Here is a 21,725-nt window from a genome sequence, read left to right as displayed (position 1 = left end):
CCCATATGGACAACAAACCTCCCCTCTGCAACACTAACAGGCTTTAATTTCACACACATACAAGCCAATCACACAACAGGTGAGAGTATATGTATTGGGGGGTTGTAACCCCCCCCATTATAGAGGAAACATAACTTTTTACCTATTTTTTAGGGGAAAAGTTAAGTTTTCTGTATAATGGGGGTTACACCCCCCCCACACACCCACAACACGGCAACGTGGATACTATTAAGTAAAGTGGGGAGGTTCCCCCCCACACCCTCTGTCAGAGCCCTGTAAAATAAGCTTTTAGAGCTGCGCGCTGAAGTCTTGCGCTCAGTTGTCCGCTCTGAAATGTCGGCGTGCGTTTTCCCCGCGCGCTTATGACTGTGAACCAACTGAACACAGTACTCCAAGTCTCTCTCTGATTAGCTCTCTTTCCAGTTCTTCTATAGACTATATCAGTGAGGATACAAATGCCATCTATTCTTTCCATGTCGATCCATAGTATTTCCTCTCTTCTCCACACCCCCTCATTCCTTTTAATTTTCTTGTTGCCTTCCCTAGGTTTTTCGGTTTATCTTTTCCTTCTTTTTTTATTTAATCATTAATGTTATTGTCGTCGTTATTAGTTCATGACTGTTAACCGAGTCGAGCTCCATTTTCATGGAGATGACCCAGTCTATAAATTTAAGTTTTAGTTTAGATTAATATTTTTTGGCATACAGATACTCCTCCCCCTTTTCTACCATCTCTGTCTCTCCAAATGGTTTATAGCCAGGGCTAATTTTTTTTTTTTTTTAATTTATTAAAAAAATTTATATACTGCATATAACTATGCGGTTTCCATATCACATACATAAAATCTTGTTTCCCTGAGATTACCACATATAACATGGGGCTCCTTTTACTAAGCTGCGATAGCTGTGCGGCTAGAACTAACGCCAGCTTAATGCTAAGCGCGCACTAAAACCGCTGTAAAAGGAGCCCATAGACATGTCTAAACAACACCATTAATCGTCCCAGTTATAAACAGGAATAGAGCACAAATTCAGTCAATCCAGAAATACAATCAAACTTTAAATCATACATTGCTGTCAAAAGAGTTCTAAAAGGCAGTTATCAACTGAAATATACCTTAGCATAAAAAGGCATTGGCAAATAACTGAGTTTTCAGCATTTTCTTAAAATTCATCCTCTCCATTAAAAACCGCAAGATACCAGGCAGGGCATTCCATAGTTCTACGCCAGCCACAGATATCATTGAGGCTCCGATCCTAGCATGCATAGTCGACATTCTACCCTCCAAACTTAATTTCATCCTATTTACATCTCTAAGCTCTCTTCTCGGTTTATAGATCTCAAAGATTCTTGAAAGATCTTTGGGGAAGCCTGATGCAGTGTCTGATGTATAATCGCAACAATCTTAAACTTTACTCTTTGTTGCATAGGTAACCAGTGTAGTTTCTTCAACACAGGAGTTATATGGGAACTCCTTGGAACCCCTGTGATTAATCTTGCAGCGGAGTTGATGAGCATTTGCAAAGCTCTTAACTTCCCTTTCACAGCTCCTAAGTATAGTGAATTACAATAGTCCACCCTACTCAGGATCAACGTCTGAACCACCGTACGGAAATCATTTACTGGTAATATTGGCTTCAATCTATAAAGCATTTGAAATTGCAAGTATCCCACCCTGATTATTTTTAATATTTGGTTTTCCATTGTCAAACAACTATCTAGGCACACTCCCAGTACAGTCATCTCCTTTTTTACTGGTGGTTTTCCCCCCATAACAACCACATTTTCCAATTTAAAATTATCTCTTTGGCCTTTCACCACTACTACCTCCATTTTCTTAACATTTAATTTCAAGTCATTTTCACTCATCCAACTTCCAATCATTTCCATATACTTTTGCAAGCAAAGATCTATATTAAGGATGTCTTTTATCAGGAAGAAGACCAGAATATCATTGGTATATATTCTGTATTGCACACCCACCTCTTTAAACTTCTTCCCCAATGAGGCCATATAGATGTTAAACAGCATTGCCGATAAGGCTGACCCTTGTGGGACTCCTTTTTTAATTTCCACTATTCTTGACACCACACCCTTATTGCTCACCCTTAAAGCTCTTTCATTTAAATAAGATGTGAACCATTTTAACACCCAGCCGTTTCACTGATAAGTTTCCTCAGGGGCTGTAGCTCTGGTCCAACACACTTTTGTCTACTCGGACATAAGAAATGCTCGTGTGCTCTCCTCACACCACTGCAATAGCGATCACTCTTCTTTATAAGAATTTTCCACCACAATTAAGCACGTATAAAAATATTTAGTTTGTTAACTAAAAATCCTGCATAAGACCGATGATGAACATTTCACCCCAGTAAGGACACAAAAAATATCGCAAGTAGTGTCTTGGGTGTTTGAGGTCTTGAGCATAATTAGAACCCAGTCAAGTTTGTTCATAGCCAGTTGTGAACCAATCAATTGAACAAACGGTTTTTCCATAGTCAGTGTGGATAACTTTTAGGCATATCATTTAAGTCAACTAAAACCAGGCCTAAATGCATATGCCTAAGTTATGCGCTGACCTGTTGGTCGGCACACATGTTTTAGGAATGCCCATGATCCACCCCTGGCCACACCCCCTTTAAATTCATGCACTGGACGTGGCGCAGTGCTACATAACACTTTGTGCAATGTGCCTACCAAGCTGTGTGTGTGTTAATTGGAAATTATTGGCACCAATTAAGCCAATTGATCACCTGGGCAGCCAAAATCCAAGCAAGACTTACACCCTTAATGGTGAGATCCTAACAAGAACTGAAGCAGAACGAGACTTAGGGGTGATTGTCAGTGAGAACATGAAGACTGCCAATCAAGTGGAGCAAGCTTCATCCAAGGCAAGGCAAGGCAAGGCAAGGCAAATCATAGGTTGCATACGCAGGAGTTTCGTCAGCCGTAAGCCTGAAGTCATTATGCCATTGTATAGATCCATGGTGAGGATCCACCTGGAATACTGTGTGCAATTCTGGAGGCCGCATTACCGTAAGGATGTGCTGAGACTGGAGTCGGTCCAGAGAATGGCCACCCGGATGGTCTCGGGACTCAAGGATCTCCCGTACGAAGAACGGCTGGATAAGTTGCAGCTGTACTCACTCGAGGAACGCAGAGAGAGGGGTGACATGATCGAGACATTCAAATATCTCACGGGCCGCATCGAGGTGGAAGAAGATATCTTCTTTTTCAAGGGTCCCGCGGCAACAAGGGGGCAACCGTGGAAAATCAGGGGCTGGAAACTGCACGGGGACACCAGGAAATTCTTTTTCACTGAAAGGGTGGTTGATCGCTGGAATAATCTTCCACTTCAGGCTATTGAGGCCAGCAGCGTGCCTGATTTTAAAGCCAAATGGGATAGACACGTGGGATCTATTCACAGAGAAAGGTAGGGGAGGGTCATTGGGGTGGGCAGACTAGATGGGCCGTGGCCCTTATCTGCCGTCTATTTCTATGTTTATGTGCACATTGGCTACGTTACTTCCCTAACAGCTCTTGCTCTAGGTAACCACCTAGTCTTGCCTAATGGTTAGGCTAACTCTGCAGCCACCATCCTTTCCTCTAGTTTAAACACTTGTTCACATAGGCTCAGATTCTCTATAGGGTGCGATGGCGCCCTATAGAGAATCATGCCTCTATGAAAGATAGGCACCAGAAATGTAGGCAAGGGCTTTCCAGGCCTACATTTCTCGCACCCATCTTTACCGTGAATCGCCCCTACGTAGGCACTTTAGGCCGCCTAGAACACTTCTGGCGTTAGCCATACCCACAGTGGCGTTAGGCGGCCTAAAGTGCCCACATAAGCACAATTATCATGCTAATTTTTAGGTGCTGGGAGGTGCCTTGAAAGTTGTTAAAAACGTTGTTTGAATGGCGCTTATAACTGAGTTTGGGTGCCTACTGGCGCCTAAAAATATTGGCACCAGTTAGAGAATCCAGGCCACATTGCTTCAATTTTTTCCATTTAAAATCCTTTACCAGCAACAGAAAGATGTTGTCCATCATTATAGAATAGTCTCTTGTTCTACCAGTTTACAAATATCCCCCACATCCACACTAACCCCTTCTACAAATCTGTGCTGAAAAGTCATGCTTGAATGTTTTATCTACTGTAATCTAATCTTGAACTTGTAGACTACTTTCTTCCCCAAAGGGTCTAGAGCAGTTCACAATAAAATACTGAACATAAATTACATTAAGAAAAATATAAAAATTGACCTTAATTCAAAAACTGTTAGAAAACATAAGTTTTAAGAATTCTGGAAAAAGCATTATAAGAGAGGCCTGTTTCTTCACCGGTAACGGAAGCTCATTCCAGATCACAACAGCTGTATATGAAAAAGGTTATGCCAATGCCTTTTTACACTGAACACTCTTAAAGATGGAAATATTAACAGATAGGAATCTTTTGACCTGGAATCTTTTCTGACTGAAGGAAATACCACTAATTGAGTCAAACTTTCTGGAGCCAAACCATGCAAAATTTTAAACACAAAGCAGGTTAATTTAAACAAGACTTATACTTTAATAGGAAGACAGTGAACAGAAACCAACAATGGAGAAACATGATAGAACCTTTTCTGTCCAAAAATCAATCTAACAGCTGTATTCTGCAAAAAATCTTTTCATAAGAATATCTGAAATACCAAAAAATAAGGAGTTTGAATAGTCCAACTAAGATATAATAAAAGCTTGAACCAACACTGCAAATTGGCTTTCATGGAAATAAGGACAAATAGTCTTCAGTTGCCTTAATTAAAAAAAAAAAAAAAAAATCCTATAAATGATTCATTTGTGTTTCACAGGTTCTCCACGTCATTCAAATCAGGTATCTTGTTTGCTTTAAGCATCTCCAGCCGAGAAAGAAAGCACCACAGATAAAACTAGAAAGCAAAAAATGTATTAGCAAGATTTGTTAAGTGCCATCGACTCATGTTCGAGTCCTAGCAACTTGATGAATTACAGATCTAAAAAGAAATTGGTTTTGTGCTAGTCCGGAAAGGTCCTCCAGGGTCATCCCCATGGTTGTTTTCAAAATGTCCAGCCATCTGATTGCAGGTCGCTTTCTTCGCCTGGTTCCTTCGACCTTACCAAACATGATGTCCTTCTCCAGTGACAGTGTGACCAAAAGAAGACAGTCATAACTTCATCATTTGGGTTTCCAAGTGACATAGCTGGTTTGATATCTTCCAGAATTGATTTGTTAGCTCTTCTGACGGTCTACGGCAGTGGTCTCAAACTCAAACCCTTTGCGGGGCCACATTTTGGATTTGTAGGTACTTGGAGGGCCGCAGAAAAAATAGTTAATGCCTTATTAAAGAAATGACAATTTTGCATGAGGTAAAACTCTTTATAGTTTATAAAACTTTCCTTTAACAGTTAAAAGGAAAGATATATAAACTATAAAGAGTTTTACCTCATGCAAAATTGTCATTTCTTTAATAAGACATTAACTATTTTTTCTGCGGACCTCCAAGTACTCTGTTTTTTTCTGCAGCACTCACATTTAAAGTTCAATATCTTTTCTTTCTCAAAACTGGCACATTTCAATCACTAAATTGAAAATAAAATCATTTTCCTACCTTTGTTTGGTAATTTCATCAGTCTCTGGTTGCACTTTATTCTTCTGACTGTGCATCCAATACTTCTTCCCTTCTTCCCCCCTCCTTCTTTCTTCCTTCCTTCCTGGCCTCCCCCATGCCGCCACCGCCGCCGCGGAATAGGCTGCTGCTGCTGCCGCTATCGGGAACAGGCTATCTCCCTGCTTCTCTTCTGCACGGGGCCGACCAACTCTCGCTGCCCGATGTCAATTCTAACGTCGGAAAGGACGTTCCGGGCAGCCAGGCAGCGATTGGCTAGCCAGAACGTCCTCTCGTCAGAATTGACGTCGGGCCGCCAGAGTTGGTCGGCCCTGCAGGGAAGAGAACAGTGGACCGCCCCCCCCCCTTTGGTACGCCACTGGAGCAGCAGCGTGTCTGGCCGGTTCGTTCGTTCAAAGCCGCAGGTGGCAGCTCCTTGCGAGATCCGCGCCTGCGTCTGAAGCCTCTCTGATGTTGTGACATCAGAGAGGCTTCCGATGCAGGAGTGGATAGCGCAAGGAGCCGCCAACACGCAGCTTTGAGCGAACGAGCCGGCTGCTGCTCCAAAAGGAAGAGAATGATGGCCTCCGGACCGCAGGCCACAAATAAAACCTGGAGAGCCACATGCGGCCCGCAGGCCGCGTGTTTGAGACCGCTGGTCTACGGCATGCATGAAATCCTTCTCCACCACCAAAGCACAAATGAGTCAATCTTCTTTCTGTCTTGTATCTGTAGTATCCAGCTTTCACATCCGTAATTGATCACTGAGAAAATCAGTGCGTGGACAAGTCTGATCCTCATTTGGAATGCTATTTCCTTGCTGTCGAATACTTTGTTGAGAGCACTTCATTGAAGGGCAAACAAGTGCTATGCTGCGATGTATTTCTTCCCTACTATCTGCTTCTTTGTTTATGAAAGAGCCCAGGAGTCTGAAATTAGCAAGATATGGCCTACAAACTGAACACAGGCCCTCATATATATCACCTCCTTTTTTTTCTGCTAGTTATGCCTCTCTCCAAGCAGCCTAGCATCTGTCTGGCTCTGGTTGTGGCCCTGTCTCATTGTTTTGCTACCTTGAGATCCTGAGACACTATTTTATAATTACCCCAAGTTCTTTCTCCTCTTTTAATAGACTAATTCTGTAGCTGAATATCTATGCTAAAAAGCCCAGGTCACCACGTTAATGTCAATCATGTTTGTGAATTCTTCCATTTGTACACAGCTCAGAAACAGATAGGAAGAAAGCAATCTAAATATTTTCAGCATGTTAAAACCCATATGAGCTAAGATATCCAGCATTATGCGCTAGAAAACACCCATCGGGCCTTCTCCACGGTCCCAAACCATGTGAAAGTAAACTAATGAAAATCCACACTGCACTTTCAGCAGGAGGTATTTGCTTTTCTGCTTTCCCTATTCTTATTTCAACAAAAGCCTCTGCCCTGAAGGCTCCCTGCGTGTACTGTATCGGAGCCAGCATCTGACCCAACCACTTCCTGGGGCCCTGACCTCAGGGGTATCTGGGAACAGGTGGGGAGGTCCTGGCAGAGGATTAACAATGGCACAAGGTCGGCTAATTCTGAAATCCTGTCAGGATGAATTTAACAGTACCGTCTGGCTGTCATTTGATAAGGAATGAAAAGGGATATTTAGCTTGATATTGATTAACGGTGAATACTAGTACAGAGCAAGACAAAACTTAAGAGCTCAGGTTAAGGTTATTTATTGAAGAATGGATCAGTATAAATTACAATTACTGTTGCAGTCTGACTGACGCACAATAATTTATAGTTTTGGCTCTGCAGTTACCTCCTACTCTTTTCATCTCCGGCTCAATTGGTACTAGCTTCTACTAGGCTACTGCACCACAAACCTTCATTTGCAGCTACTTGGGATTCCCCCCCCTCCCTCTATAATTCACAAATTTCTCTAACCCAGTCATCAATGGCTGGAAACCACAGGCTATAATCCCCTGCAACATCAAAATTTAGGGTCAGATTCGGTACAGGACGCCTACATTAGGCGTGGTAATTGACTACACCAGTTTTCAGCCAATCAACGCCCCCCCCCCCCCCCCAAAAAAAAAAAAAAACAACAACACAAAAAAAAAACAAAAGCCCCAAATAGCCAATTAAGAATTCAGCACCAAACTCTTAGGACGCCTAGTAATGCCTAGGTAGAGGCGCTGTCCGATGCCTAACTGAAAAGTATTTTTGTATTTGAATTTTTTTAGCCTGTCCTCCCAAAGGAGCCCAGAACAGGTTACAAATCAGGTTATCTAAGCCACTGTTCTTCAACCGCCGGTCCGCAGAAAATTCCTGCCGGATCGCGGAGGGCTGTCGAGATTGACGCGGTTAAATTTCCTGTTGGGCATCTCTTCCCCTTTCACTTCCAGGGCTGGCGTTAGGATCGGCTGCGGTACTGCTACAACGGACAGCAAAAAGAAACACAGAAGCCGCGGGACTTGCCTGCATTGCTATAGGCTCTGCCGATCCTGATCCCGCCCCCCCTCTGAAGTGGCTTCCTATGTTTGAGGGGCAGGATTGAGACCGGCAGAGCTTATAGCAAATAGCAATGCAGGCAAGAGGAAAGGTCCCGCGGCTTCTGTCTTCGTTCTAGCCGTCTGATTTAGCGGGACCACAATTGAAGGCAGGGCTGATAGCAATCGAGTTCGGGAGAGACATCCCTAAGCCCCATGGAATGGGTGGCTCCCCTGCCACTGCAGTTCAGCGCTTGTCTGAGGTTAAGTCCCAGCGAGCAGGGGAGACAGACAGCAGCATTATTGGGCTTAACTCTGAATGAAGAACAAGCTTTTCAAGTTGCTTCCAGAGTTCTGGCAAGGGAATTGTAAGTAAACTGATGCAAGTTAAGAAGCAGGCTGCTTCCGATTTAGTGTCAGTTATGGTGAGACCAGCCATTGTGACACTGGAGTCACTCTGGGGCCAGCAGCCAAGGGAGGGAATAAGAGATGCTGGATTCCCACGTGTTGTGGGAAGGGGATGGTAAACCCCGGGGGAGGGGGGGAATTGGTGTGACAGAAGGGAGATGGTGGATCCCCTTGGGGGAGGATAGTTATTGTAACTAGGTGGGAGTTGGAAGAATAGGGACCCAAAGACAGATGCTGGACCTTGCAGGGGGCAGAGAGACATGGAAAATGCTGAACAGGAGGGTGGAGTATGAAGACAGAAGTAAGATGTTGGACATGGGTAGAGGGAGTAGGGAGACAGAGGGGATATGCTAGACATCGTGAAGGGGGAATAGGAAGACAAGGAGAAGTTGCTGAATAAGGAATGGAGGGAGTAGGGTGATGGAAGGTATCTGCTGGATTAAGATGGGGAAAAGAGGGGAGGTATTGGAATACGTTCAATATAAAATCATAACTGAGGCTTGTGCGGATGGGATCAGATGGTTTGCAGGGACCGAGCTTGCGGAGACGGGGCGGAAATGTGTTTTTTTATTTCAGTCTTAGTAGTTTGCCGATCCACAAAATAATTATTTTGTTTCTGCCGGTCCACAGGTGTAAAAAGGTTGAAAAACAATTATCTAAGCGGTTTACAATCAGGTACTCAAGCATTCTGTCCTGGTAGGCTCACAATCTATCTAATGTACCTGGGGCAATGGAGGATTAAGTTGGAAGATTAGCGTTGAAAGGAGGAGGGAAGCATGGTCTCTCCTCCTTCAAGGTCTGCCAATCCTAAATGGCAGGCCTTCCCTCCTAGGTGCATCATGTGATGCATGGGGAGGGGCCTAAGGCCCTGATTGGCTCAGACATCTAAGGCCCCTCCACTTGGCGTGGCGGTGGGTGATTTCTTTTCTTTTTTTTCTAATGGGACAGATATTGTGCATTGATAACATGCACAGTATCTGTGCCCATTAAAAAAAAAAAATGGTTTGACAGGCTTAAATAATTAATCAAATCATCCACGGTGAGGCAAATGCTGCAGCTAGATGAGTTTGCCACCATAATTTACAAGTGCAGTTTTTCCTTAATTATTGCCCCCTGAAAGTACTAGCACAAATGCCAACATAAGACAGGAGTCTATAAGTTCTCACAGTTTCATTTGCTTCTCTGCTTCCAAATTACATGCAGGTAATGAGATGATGCAGCTCACGTTAGAGCTACTTTAATCTCATGCTCTTCTCTTGAATGTCCTGTGGGTGTTGGCATACAACGAACACCATTATTTTTATTATTACTTATATTTATTTGCTTAATGACAAGGCCACTCTAGGCTAAACATGTAGGCCCAAAACCAAGTAGACAACACAAATCAACAACAGATTGAAAAAGCCTATAGAAGACAGAAGAGTCCTTCTATAATATTAGTTTTAAGTTCACTCATCTGCCAAGAGTTGTTGTGCTAAGAGACACAAAGTGAGCCTTCAAATCAAGCTCCTTCAGTAGAATACAGAAACAGGGCTTCCATCTGCTACCTCTAGGTGACCCTCTCTTCTCTTGAACCCCCCCCCTCCCTTTAAAGCGCCCATCACCCGCCATGCAGAAGGCATCCTTAGGCAGGCACCTACATTAGTTAGTAGGAAATCCAACGAGCCCTGCCTATGCTGTACCAGGAGAACTGAATCTCTATATCTATACAAAAGTCTTTCTGTCTCCAGATATGGTTTCTGACCCCATTCAATTTGTTATTTGAAGTTGGATTTTTAGATTTCATTACTCGCCTTTCTAAATCCAAGCTCTATCTGGGTTACAATGCAGGTACTGTGGTTAATCCGTGCACTACAGGATTAATTTTGTGATAAAGGCAATAGTGCCTGGAAAGGCGATCCTGCTCTCACAGTTGCCTGAGTTTGAGAGCAGAAAGGTAGAAGCGGCAAGAAGGACATTAATTCTGCAGCTGATATTCAAAGACTTGGTTGTGTAAAAAGAGTCACTGTTGGGGGGGAGTTCTGGGCAGGGCCGGATTGAGACCCTTAGATGCCCTAAGCATTAACTAATTTTGGTGCCCCTTACACTTGTAATTCAAAATATTAAAATAATAAACCATAAAATAAAATTTTATTTATTGAAAATTCAAAATTAAACAAAACTTACAGTAAGAAGGAAAATAATATTTATTTCTGTATGCTTCCATTTTATTTATGGCTTAATAATTTTCTCCTACTTTTTTCCTTGCAAAGTCTTAATTGTATGTAATTTTAATGATATGTTCATCGCTTAGAAATTTGAGTAAGCGATTAATCAAATATACAATAAACTTTGAAACTTTGATCAGATCTTCATAATCAATCTTACATAACACATCTTCTTCAATACAGAAATCCAGTACTCTCTCGCTTATGAAAAACCGCGAATACGGTTTTTAGCAGGGGAGACAGGAGAGGGCAGCTGGAGCGCCGGCGAGTGAAGGAAATCACTCGCGGTATGCTCTGACCACCTCTTCCTGTACTAAAGTCAGGCCTCACCAATTAGGAGCTGCTTTGACATACAGCTCCTGATTGGTGAGGTTCGACTTTAGTACAGGAAGAGGCAGTCGGAGCATACCGCAAGTGATTTCCTTCACTTGCTGGCGCGCCGGCTGCCCTCTCCTACCCGTTCATTAGTGGTCATAAAATACCGTGAATGACCATGACTGCGACAAATTCGCGGGGGAGGACTGTGCTCCTAAATAAAAACGCTTGTAAAACTTGTGTTTAACAAATAAACTGAAATAAATTTAACTATGTTCGATCAAAAAAGGCTGGAATAAACAAAACTAAATATTACTGCAATAGTAGACTGTACAACGTGAGTGGACATGAGCACATTTCGCACAAAGGCATGTTTGGCGCACGACGCCTTTAGGTGAGTGCGCCAAAATTTCTGAGCTCATATCCAAGAATAGAATTAAACGCATTCAAAATATATAACACGTACTTACGTTTTAATAGATTAAAGAGCCCGAACTGAGGGCTCCTTTTACTAAGGTGTGCTAGGTTTTAACGCGCGGAATAGCGCGCGCTACATTGCCCCGCACGCGAGACCTTAACGCTAGCAATGAGCTGGCGTTAGTTCTAGAAGCGTAGTGCGCGGTGTAGCACGCGGTAATTTCCTGCGTGCGCTAAAAACGCTAGCGCACCTTAGTAAAAGGAGCCCTGATGGTGCTATTGGAATAGTCATTAAGCAACTTTGAGGCTGTTTGAGGCTTTGAAAGCAAGAAGCGGTTCATTAGATAGATTGTGAGCCCACCGGGACAGAGATGGAAAATGCTTGAGTACCTGATTGTAAAAAACGCTTAGATAACCTTGATAGGCGGCATATAAAATCCTAAGAAACTTGAATGCACCTGTAATTAACACCAGTGACAGCTGGCAACTAAACGAAGAACTTTTTATGAGCTAGTAGCAGCCGTTACTTGCGCGGTTTCTAACGCGTCTAGACTTGTTCAAAATTTTTTATCGCTTCCAATCTGCGAGCACAGTGTACTTTATTTTGCAGGATAAACATGATGATACAAGAGAGAACGCTTTAGAAACCGAACTTTGTCATTTTTCATTAAATTTTGAAAATAGCTATAAATTTAATAATTTAAATGATAAATTTGGCTATGAAAAATTTCTGTGGTCCCCCCCTTCCCTTGATGCCCTAAGCATGTGCTTACTTTGCTTATAGGGTTAATCCAGCACTGGTTCTGGGTTATGGCTTTACTTTGGGCAGTGCTGATATCCAGTGCTGTCTGGACAATGTTTCTAGGGAGAAGCCATGTGAATAAATAGTAGGCAAGTATCTTTATCTGGATAGTCAATGCAACTTATCTGCATTACGTTATCTGGCTTGCTGAATATGGACCTCTCTCTAACGTGCCTCTAACTGAGCAAGTTGGAAGGTGAAGCATATAAATTATAGCAGTGGTTCCAGCGCTGTTCTGGAAGCCAGGATATACTCTATGTCATAAATAAGCGTGTGGAAAATCTGCAACCCTACTCCTCTGCCCTCCAAATCCAGCTCGCTTATTAACCGTTCCCCTTAACTGTCTGTCTTGGCTGTTTAGATTGTAAGCTCTTCCGAACAGGGGCTGTCTTCTTTGTGACTTTTTACAGCACTGCGTATGTCTGACAGTGCTATAGAAATAATTCATAGTAGTAGTGTGAAGAGTTTCAGTCTTTGGGAAGCAGAGCTGAGATTGTGATGTCATAATGCCTAATTCCACCAATAAGAGCCAACCTCATCAGTGATGCCACAATGGCTTGATTGTCCTGTACTCCCCTCTGCCCTCCAACCCAGCCAGCTGATTAACCATTCCTCTTAATTGTATCCATGACATCCTGTTTGTCTGTCTTGCCTTTTAAATTGTAAGCAGGGACTTTTCTTACTCTTTGTGACTGTGCAGCACTGCATATGTCTGGTAGCACTGTAGAAATAATTAATAATAATAGTAATTTTGTATTACCATGTGCCAACTCTTAGGGGTCATTTTACTAATGCTTACTACAGTTTTAAAAGCATCTCCATGGACCATTCAAGCGTCTTGCGGTAATTTTAGGATTGACATGTGCTACCCACACATTTAAAAACACAATTTATTTTTTAGCACTGGGGCGTGTTTTCTGGCGGACAGTGAGCACGGCTATGTTAATGGTTTAGTGCAGTGGTTCTTAAACCTGTCCTGAGAGACCCCTCCAGCCAATTGGGATTTCAAGATATCCCTAAGGAATATGCATTACACAATAGGTGGAAGAAATATCTATTAAATTCTAGCTTCAATTAATTCTATACATCACATACAAAGAAGCCATTAACTACTACCAAATCAGATATAAACTATTTTCTTTAATGGTTTTAACTCATTCTATACTCTAAACTTCAATAAATATTCTTGAACGTTTCAAACCACATACACAATCACAATGGAAACCCTTCCCCCCCATAACTTTAAAAGACAAGTCCATCGTGGAAAACATCACCATTTGCCGATAAAAACCCCAGCGTTATCCAAAGGCATATGTCATAGTTCATTCATCCAATGCTCTAGCAAAAATTCCTTGTGGCTAGATCACATTCATAAGAGTTCATCAGCAGTCAAGTGTGAGCTCTCCAAAACCTACCTAAAACCTACTGTACCAACATATAGGTGACATCTGCAGGCTTAAGGGCTATTGGGATGGTATACAGTTGGGTACAGTGAATTTTGGGGTTCACAGCATTGCCCCTAGGGTGCTCCACCAATCTGCTGGGATATTTGTGTGGCAAATCTGCTAAGAATGCTGGCTCTTCCTATGTCCCAATGGCTGTTTTTTGTGCGTTTTTCATTTGGACGGATTTTTTTGAAAATGGTTCAAAAACAAACGCACTGAGAACAAACAGATCTAGAAAATGGCTATTTTTTTTGAGGGGGGGGGAGAAGATAGACCCTTTTCTGGTTTGAAAACGGTCATTTTATCTACTTGATTTTTGGACATTTTTCCATATTGAAAATGCCTTCCACACTATAATGCTTCTAGCCCACCTAATCCTCATCATAATAGTTTTCAAGGCTGATAACAAGTATTGCAATTACATATAAAAAAAATCCCTGAAAGTTATCATTCTACAGATTAATAGAATTTCTTGAACAGACCTTATTTCAATAACTTCCATAAGCTAATATAAGTAGAAGCTACCATGTTTCCCCGAAAACAAGACAGTGTCATATTAATTTTGGGTCTAAAAAATGCACTAGGGCTTATTTTCGGGGATGTCTTATTTTTTTCATGTACAACAATCATCTCTTCCTTCCTCTCCTCCACCCCAATTCTTCCTCTTTTCTTTCTCCCCACCCATGTGCAGCATCTTTTCTCCCTTCTCACCCATCTCCCTGCGCAGCATCTTTCCATCCCTCTCATCCATCCCCTCTTCACAGCAGAACCCCGCCGATCCTCCCACTGCGACACTGACATACCTCTGCTCCAAACGGCAGCGGTATCAGCACTCTGAATAGGCTGCTTTGCAGCCTTCCCCGCCAGGGTCTTTCCCGTGCCGCATCACTGATGACATCATCAGTGATGCAGCAGAGGGAAAGCTTCTTCAGCTGCTGAGCGGTTTCTTCAGCTGCCGAGCAGCACTGAGCAGGAACGTACTTTGGCGCTGCTGCTCGGCTCTGAGCAGTTTCCAGACTGTCTCCCGCAAATTCTCGCGATAAGATGGCAATAGTAATAAGTGCCATTTTACCCTCTCAGCATGCTGGCTGAGAAATGATTTCCAATTTTTAGACCAAAAAATGCAGAAAACAATGAAACACACTTACTAGAAAGTCTTCTTCGCAGTACACTTTACCATTCACATTGTAGAAGGCTTTACCACGCAGTCTTCTACCTGTTCACAAAATTAAAAAAACAACAACCTTGATTACATTTCAGGGGTTGGGGGGTCATTACACTAAAAGTGAAAATTGCAAATTACTTTAGAATTTCTGTATCTAAACATTATAGAAAGGCCACTTGTTTTTAAGCAGCAATTAGATGCCTGAGCATCTCACACAAGTCAGTTCATTGGCTTTGGAAATTTAAGAGAAAGAATGCACTAAGCAATAAGCATAATCCGAGAGGCTTTAACAGTTTTGTCAACTGTGAATCTCAAGAAGTGCCTCAATTCTTTCTTTGCTGGACTTTACACTTAGCTGACAGGTGGCAGCTAAGAGAAAGATACACCCGCCATGGGGACTAATGAGAGCTGCAGTGTTTCCTACTCATTAGATAAATTAAACCCGCGGACGCCTGGAAGTTGAGGGTACAGAAATGTCAGGCTATACACTTCCAGGCTGGAGAGTTTGGGACAGTCCTAGATATGTGGAATAGTCTTCCCACGGAGGTGGTGGAGATGAAGACTGTTTCTGAATTTAAGATAGCATGGGATGGGCATGTGGGATCTCTTAGGAAGGAGATAGTGGATGGTGTGAAAGGGCTGACTGGATGGGCCATTTGGCCTTTATGTGCCATCATGTTTCTATTTCTGACCACCCCGTCCTGGTGCATTATGGAACTGGCAGCCCTGATTTCAGTGGGCAAAATCAGGCACTGCAAATTTCACACTGCTTCGAGATGTAAGTTCAAAACCAGAACGGGCCAAAAAGTCTCCAGCCTGGAACTGGGTAACTTGGCATCTCTGAGGGTAGCAATGGAAAGCAGAAATTTTTAATGATACCTCAAAAAACAAACAAATAAGCTAATTCATAGGAAAAAAAAAATCAACTTTTAATAGGCTAAAAAACAGCCCTCATTGGACTCTCCTTTTCTTCCCCAGGAACGCATCCTAGACCTGGCAAAGCACCAACTGGGCTGTTACTTAGCAGCATCCTGAAGGCAGAATTGACCTGCAGAAATGGCGGTGCCCTGTCCTCTACATTTTTCCCTATGACCCCCCTCCCACATACTCGCAGCATATGAGGAGAGTGTGATGTAGTGGTTAGAGCTACGGCCTCAGGACCCTGAAGTTGCGAGTTCAAACCCTGTGCCCCTTCTTGTTAGGGTTACCAGATTTTCTGGAACTAAAATCCGGACCCATGGCCGCGCCCTCTCAACCTGTTCACTTGTTGGGAGAGCATCTGCACATGCGCCGGTGACGCGATGATGTCACCGCATTGCATGCGTAGATGCCATCCCGACATCGCTCCTAGCTGGAAGCTTTTCAAAACCCAAACAAAGTGCCGGGTTTTGAAAAGCCATCCGGGGAAATCCGCACATCTGGTAATCCTACTCCTTGTGACCCTGGGCAAGTCACTTAATCCTCCACTGCCCCAGGTACATTAGTAATTCCAACCCAGCTTCCTTTCTGTCTCATGTTTGTGTTCAATCTGTTATTAGTACGCCATTTATTTGATGTTTAATTTAAATTATTTTAATTGTCCTGTTATTGGCGTTGTTTTTATTTTAGTCATATTTTTGTTTTCGTTTTCCCTATTATATTTTAATTTGTATCTCGCTTAGAAATTGGATACTTTAAGAAATTTCAGGATGTGTGGAAACCATTAACAAAATATTGTAAGGATTAAGTAAAATTATTTCTCTTTTAATTATCAGTTCAGGATATAGGGAGGGGGGTATTTTTATTATTACATATATTATATAATAATGGAAGATATGGATGGGAGGGATGGGAAAGGGGAAGGGATAAAAATTTATATAATGTACCAATGATTGTTTATAAGTGATATATTTATTGTTACTGTGAATGAATATATTTTACACTTAATGTAATTTTGAAAATGAATAAAGAATATTAAAAAAAAAAAAAAAGAAATTGGATAAGCGACTCAATCAAATTTTAATAAAAACTTGAAACTTCTCACTCCTTTGATGAAATACGCCGTTTTGTCCTTGATCATGTTTCCTCCTTCAATCTGTTGAGGCAATAGAGGGCTTGTTCTATTGTAGTGGGAGCAGTTCTGGATCTTTACACTAAACACCATTCAGCACGCATGGATTAAACCGCGGCATAGACTGGTTCTATTTTTACTGACTCCGTCTAACCTAACCTCTTTAATACTGTCTGACTCTTTAAAAACAAGAGGTACTACTGCTGCCAATATGTTTGCCATGCCCCCCACCCTCCCCCGTGTCGATGCTGACGTCATGGTGTGGGCGGATATAGTGCAATGGCACCAAGAAGGAACGTGAAAGCCACAGGAGGGACAAATTGATGCAATTCACCTGCACCCCATTGCCCTGAAGAAGCGGTAGTTAACTGTGAAATGCAGGTCCCCTGTAGGAAGGGGTTGCAACAGGGCGTTTGTCTGGTCATATCACCCCCGTTATCTTTCCATTGCGTTCTGGAGGTGTTTTTTTTTTTTTTTTTTTTTTAAAGCCAGTGATGTTTAAGGAGTTCAGCTAAGTTGCTCTCTTCATACCCGAAGCTTTTTCCTCCATTAAATTTGGTTTATTGTATCTTGCCAAAGCAGCTAAGTAATTGGAGTTGTATTTCAAATTTGAATTTTTTTCTCCTCCATACCTTTTCTGTCTGAAGTCCCTTTGCATTTGTCCACGTTAAATTTCATCTGCCATTTGGATGCAAAGTCTTCCTGCAGTTTTTCACAGTCCACATGCATTTTAACTTTGAACAGTTAGTGTCATCTGCAAATTTAATCACCTCACTCGTAGTTCCAATTTCCAGATCATTTATAAATAAGTTAAATAGTACTGGTCCCAGTACAGATCCCTCAGCACACCACTATTTACCCTCCTCCATTGAGAAAAATGGCCACTTAACCCTTCCCTTTGTTTTCTGTCCAATAGCCAATTCAACATTACCTCATAGCCAATGACTAATTTTCTCAGGAGCCTCTCATGAGGAACCCTGTCAAAAGCTGTCTAGAAATCTAGATACACTGCATCAACCAGCTCACCCTTATCCACATGTTTATTCACACCTTCAAAGAAGTCAAGCAAATTGGTGAGGCAAGACCTCCCTTGGCTGAACCCATGTTGACTCTGTCTCATTAAATCATGTTTGTCTATGTGTTCCACTATTTAATTTTGTTATAATTGTTTCCACTATTTTGCCCAGCACTGAGGACAGGCTTACCAATCAGTAATTCCCCGATCTCCCCTGGAACCCTTTCTAAAAAATCAGGGTAACATTGGCCACCCTCCAATCTTTAGGTACTACACATGATTTCAGTGCCAGGTTACAGATTAGTGAATGACATGGTGACAAAATTCTTCACTGTTCCTGTCCCCACGGTTAACCGTGGGAAACCATCTCCATGTCATTGTTTAAGGAGAGAGGGAAGAATCAGAGTATGAATGGGCCCGGCCACTAACCCTCAAGCCTTGCGTTGAAGAATGCTTAAGTAGAGGGACTGAGGTTGAGATAAGACACTAAGGGCTCCTTTACTAAGGTGCGTTAGGGCCTTAACGCACGGAATAGCGCACGCGAAATTGCCGCACGCGCTAGACCTTAACGCCACCATTGAGCTGGTGTCATTCTAGAAGCGTACCGCATGGTTCAGCGTGCGGTAATTTCGTGTGTGCGCTAAAAACGCTAGCACACCTTAGTAAAAGGAGCCCTAAATAATGGCACAGGATGGTTTCTCCGCGGGGAACAGTGATTAATTTTGTCACCATGTCATTCCCTATTACAGGTAACTAACAACTGATCAGCAATTTCATGTTTGAGTTCTTTCAGTACCCTGGGATGTATACCATCTGGTCCAGGTGATTTATCGCTCTTTATCTTGTCGATTTGGCTTAATATGTCTTCCAGGTTCACCGAGATTTCTTTCAATTCCTTTGCCTCATCACCCTTGAAACTATTTCCGGTTCAGGAGGATTTCTTACATCTTCTTCCATAAAGACCGAAGCAAAGCATTCATTCAGTCTCTCCGCTATGGCCTTATCCTCCCTGAGCGCACCTTTTACTCCTTGATCATCCAACGATCCCACAGATCACCTCACAGGTTTTCTGCTTTTGATGTACCTAAAAAAAATTGTTACTATGAGTTTTTGCCTCTTTGGCAAGTTGTTCTTCATATTCTTGTTTAGTTTTCTGTATCAATGCTTTGCATCTAACTTGCCAGTGCTTATGTCTCTTCTTATTTTCTTCATTAGGATCCTTTTTCCATTCTTTAAAGGATGTTTTCTTGGCTGTAATAGCCTCTTTCATTGTCTACAATACCTTGTGGCAGTGGTGTACCTAGCTTGGCGGTCACTCAGGGTGGAGCACCCCTCTCCTCCAGTCAACGGGGAGGGATGCATTGAGCGGTCACAATTCACCTGCATGTGGCTCTAGACTTTGCTGGCCCCCAATCCCGAAAACTGACATCAGAGGGGGTGGGAGCTGGCAAAGCCAACAGCTGTGGACATGTGGACAACAGCCCCAGAACCACTGCATGAATGTCCCCACTGCCCGCACCTAGGGCAGACTGCCCCCACAACTCTGCTTTTGGTATGCTAAAGCCTGGTGGCTTAAAGTTTGGGTAAATTTAATTGGTATGAAGGATGGGGGACTCAAATTTTATTCAGGGTCAGACATTTTAAATGAGAAACATCCCTGTAATCATTATTAGATACTGGTTTATGGAGGAAGAAAAAGTCTCAGAATCCTATTAAGACCTCAAATTTCTGCTCAAAGACTGGAAAGGGTAAATAACGTCACTGGCTAAAAAAACCCAACAAAAAAAACCCTCCAAAAACTACTTAGTTTTCTATACAAAAATCTTTGCTTGCTCCAATAATTAACTTGTAAGTGGAGGAGAACGTGGCGCAGTGGTTAGAGCTACAGCCTTAGCCCCCTGAGGTTGTGGGTTCAAACCCTGTACTGTGTCACTTAATCCTCTATTGCCCCAGATACATTAGATAGACTGTGAGCCCGTTGGGACAGATAGGGAAAATGCTTTAAGTATCTGATTTGTAACCCATTCTGAGCTCCTTTGGGAGGATGGGCTAAAAAAAGTCAAATAAATAGAGTAATCATCAAAGAACTTATCTGCTTCAAACACGTCCATCGTTTGGTCCCACCGATGGTAGCCAGCATTTCGCTTAGTGTTGCATCAGGGCAGATAGGACCAAAACATTTAAATCCACATGAAATACATGCTCACAGACTCTTTTGCAAAGATTTGCTATACACTTCCCCTCCGTATTCGCGGGGGTTAGGGGCAGAGCCAGCCCGCGAATATGAAAAAAACGTGAATAATATTTGGGCCACCCCTAACCCCCGCTTCCCCCGGCTATTTTAAGCCCTGAAAGCCCCTCTTACCTGGTGGTCTAGCGGGTTTTCAGGCAGGAGCGATCTTTCCACACTCCTGCCCCGTGCAGATCGCTCACAGGAAATGGCTGCCTTGAGCTCCCGTAGTTTCTCGAGCCATTTCCTATGAGCGATCTGCTCGGGGCAGGAGTGTGGGAAGATCGCTCCTGCCCCGAAAATCCGCTAGACCACCAGGTAAGGCTTAAGGGGGGGGGGGGGGGCTTACAGGGCTTAAAATAGCCTGAAAAATGAAAATGCATTTTTTTGGTTTAAAAACGCAAATAAGTGAATCCGTAGTTACGGAATTCGCGAATACGGAGGGGGAAGTATACCGTCACTGTTTCTCACTTTACTGACTAAGACTCCAGTGACAGGACAAACAGCAAATGGGGATAAGGGGGCAGTCTTGTTTTATTTCCTGCCTGTGGTAAAACTATTCTATTGCTACTCGTTTCTAAAGCGCTACTAGACATACACAGCGCTGTACATCAAAAGAGAGTTCCTGCTCAAGAGAGCTTACACTCTAGTCAAGACAGACAAACTGGACAAGAAAGCGCATCTATACACTGTGTTCAGGTGAGGGAATTACAGAGGGAATGATAAGACGGATATTGGTGCTTAGAAGGTAGTTTGGAACTGAAGTGGGCTTTGAGTCTGGCTTTGAATACTGCCAGAGATGGAGCCTGACGTATCGGGTCAGGATTCCGCAATGTTATTGTTCATTTGAGATTCTGGAATGTCGCTATTATTTGGAATCCCCAAACAGTAGCAAGATTCTAGAATCTCAAAGAGTAGCAACATTCCATTACTACTACTATTACTAATAATAATAACTTTATTTTTCTATACCGCCTTAATCTTGCGACTTCTAGGCGGTTCACAGAGAAGAATAGATGTACAGTCAGCGAATTACAACATACAGATCATTTCTATATCGCTACTAGGCATACGCAGCACTGTATATCTAAACACAGAGATGGTCCCTACTCTAAAGAGCTTACAATCTAGTCAAGACAGACAAACTGGACAAGAAGGCGCATCTATACACAGTGGGGGAATTACAGAGGGAATGATAAGACGGATATTGATGCTTGGCAGGTGGATTGGAGTTTGGAACTGAAAGCAGCTTCAAAGAAGTGGGCTTTGAGTCTGGATTTAAATACTGCCAGAGACGGAGCGTGACATAGCGGGGCAAATTCTATAAGAAGCGTCCAAAAGTTAGGCGCCTAATTAGGCGCCATACAGCACGATTCAAGTAAAACTGGGTGCTGTTTAGTGAATCACGCTGAGCGGCACCTATTTTGGAGGCCAGCTCTAGGCACAACTAAAACTTAGGCGGCCATGCGAGCACTTAAGCACGCTTAAGAGCAGCGATTGTGCAACAAGGCGCCTAACACAAAGCCACGCCCACACCTAGCATGCATAGTAGAGAATGACACGGTGAC

General features: G+C 42.8%; 1 protein-coding gene across 2 annotated transcripts in view; it reads right to left on the bottom strand.

The window, feature by feature from the left end:
- The window catches only part of WTIP (WT1 interacting protein), a 243,780-nt gene that overhangs the window by 55,628 nt on the left and 166,427 nt on the right, over positions 1-21,725 (bottom strand). For both annotated transcript variants that reach the window (XM_033942516.1, XM_033942514.1), the window contains one exon: positions 14,846-14,913. In XM_033942516.1, coding sequence (XP_033798407.1) covers positions 14,846-14,913 — 68 coding nt within the window. The remainder of the gene's footprint in view (positions 1-14,845; positions 14,914-21,725) is intronic.

Source organism: Geotrypetes seraphini, chromosome 4 (genome assembly GCF_902459505.1).
Source record: "Geotrypetes seraphini chromosome 4, aGeoSer1.1, whole genome shotgun sequence".
In the NCBI taxonomy this organism is placed as follows: domain Eukaryota; kingdom Metazoa; phylum Chordata; class Amphibia; order Gymnophiona; family Dermophiidae; genus Geotrypetes; species Geotrypetes seraphini.
Note: the sequence above shows the minus strand (reverse complement) of the source record. Positions and strands in the feature narration are given on the sequence as shown.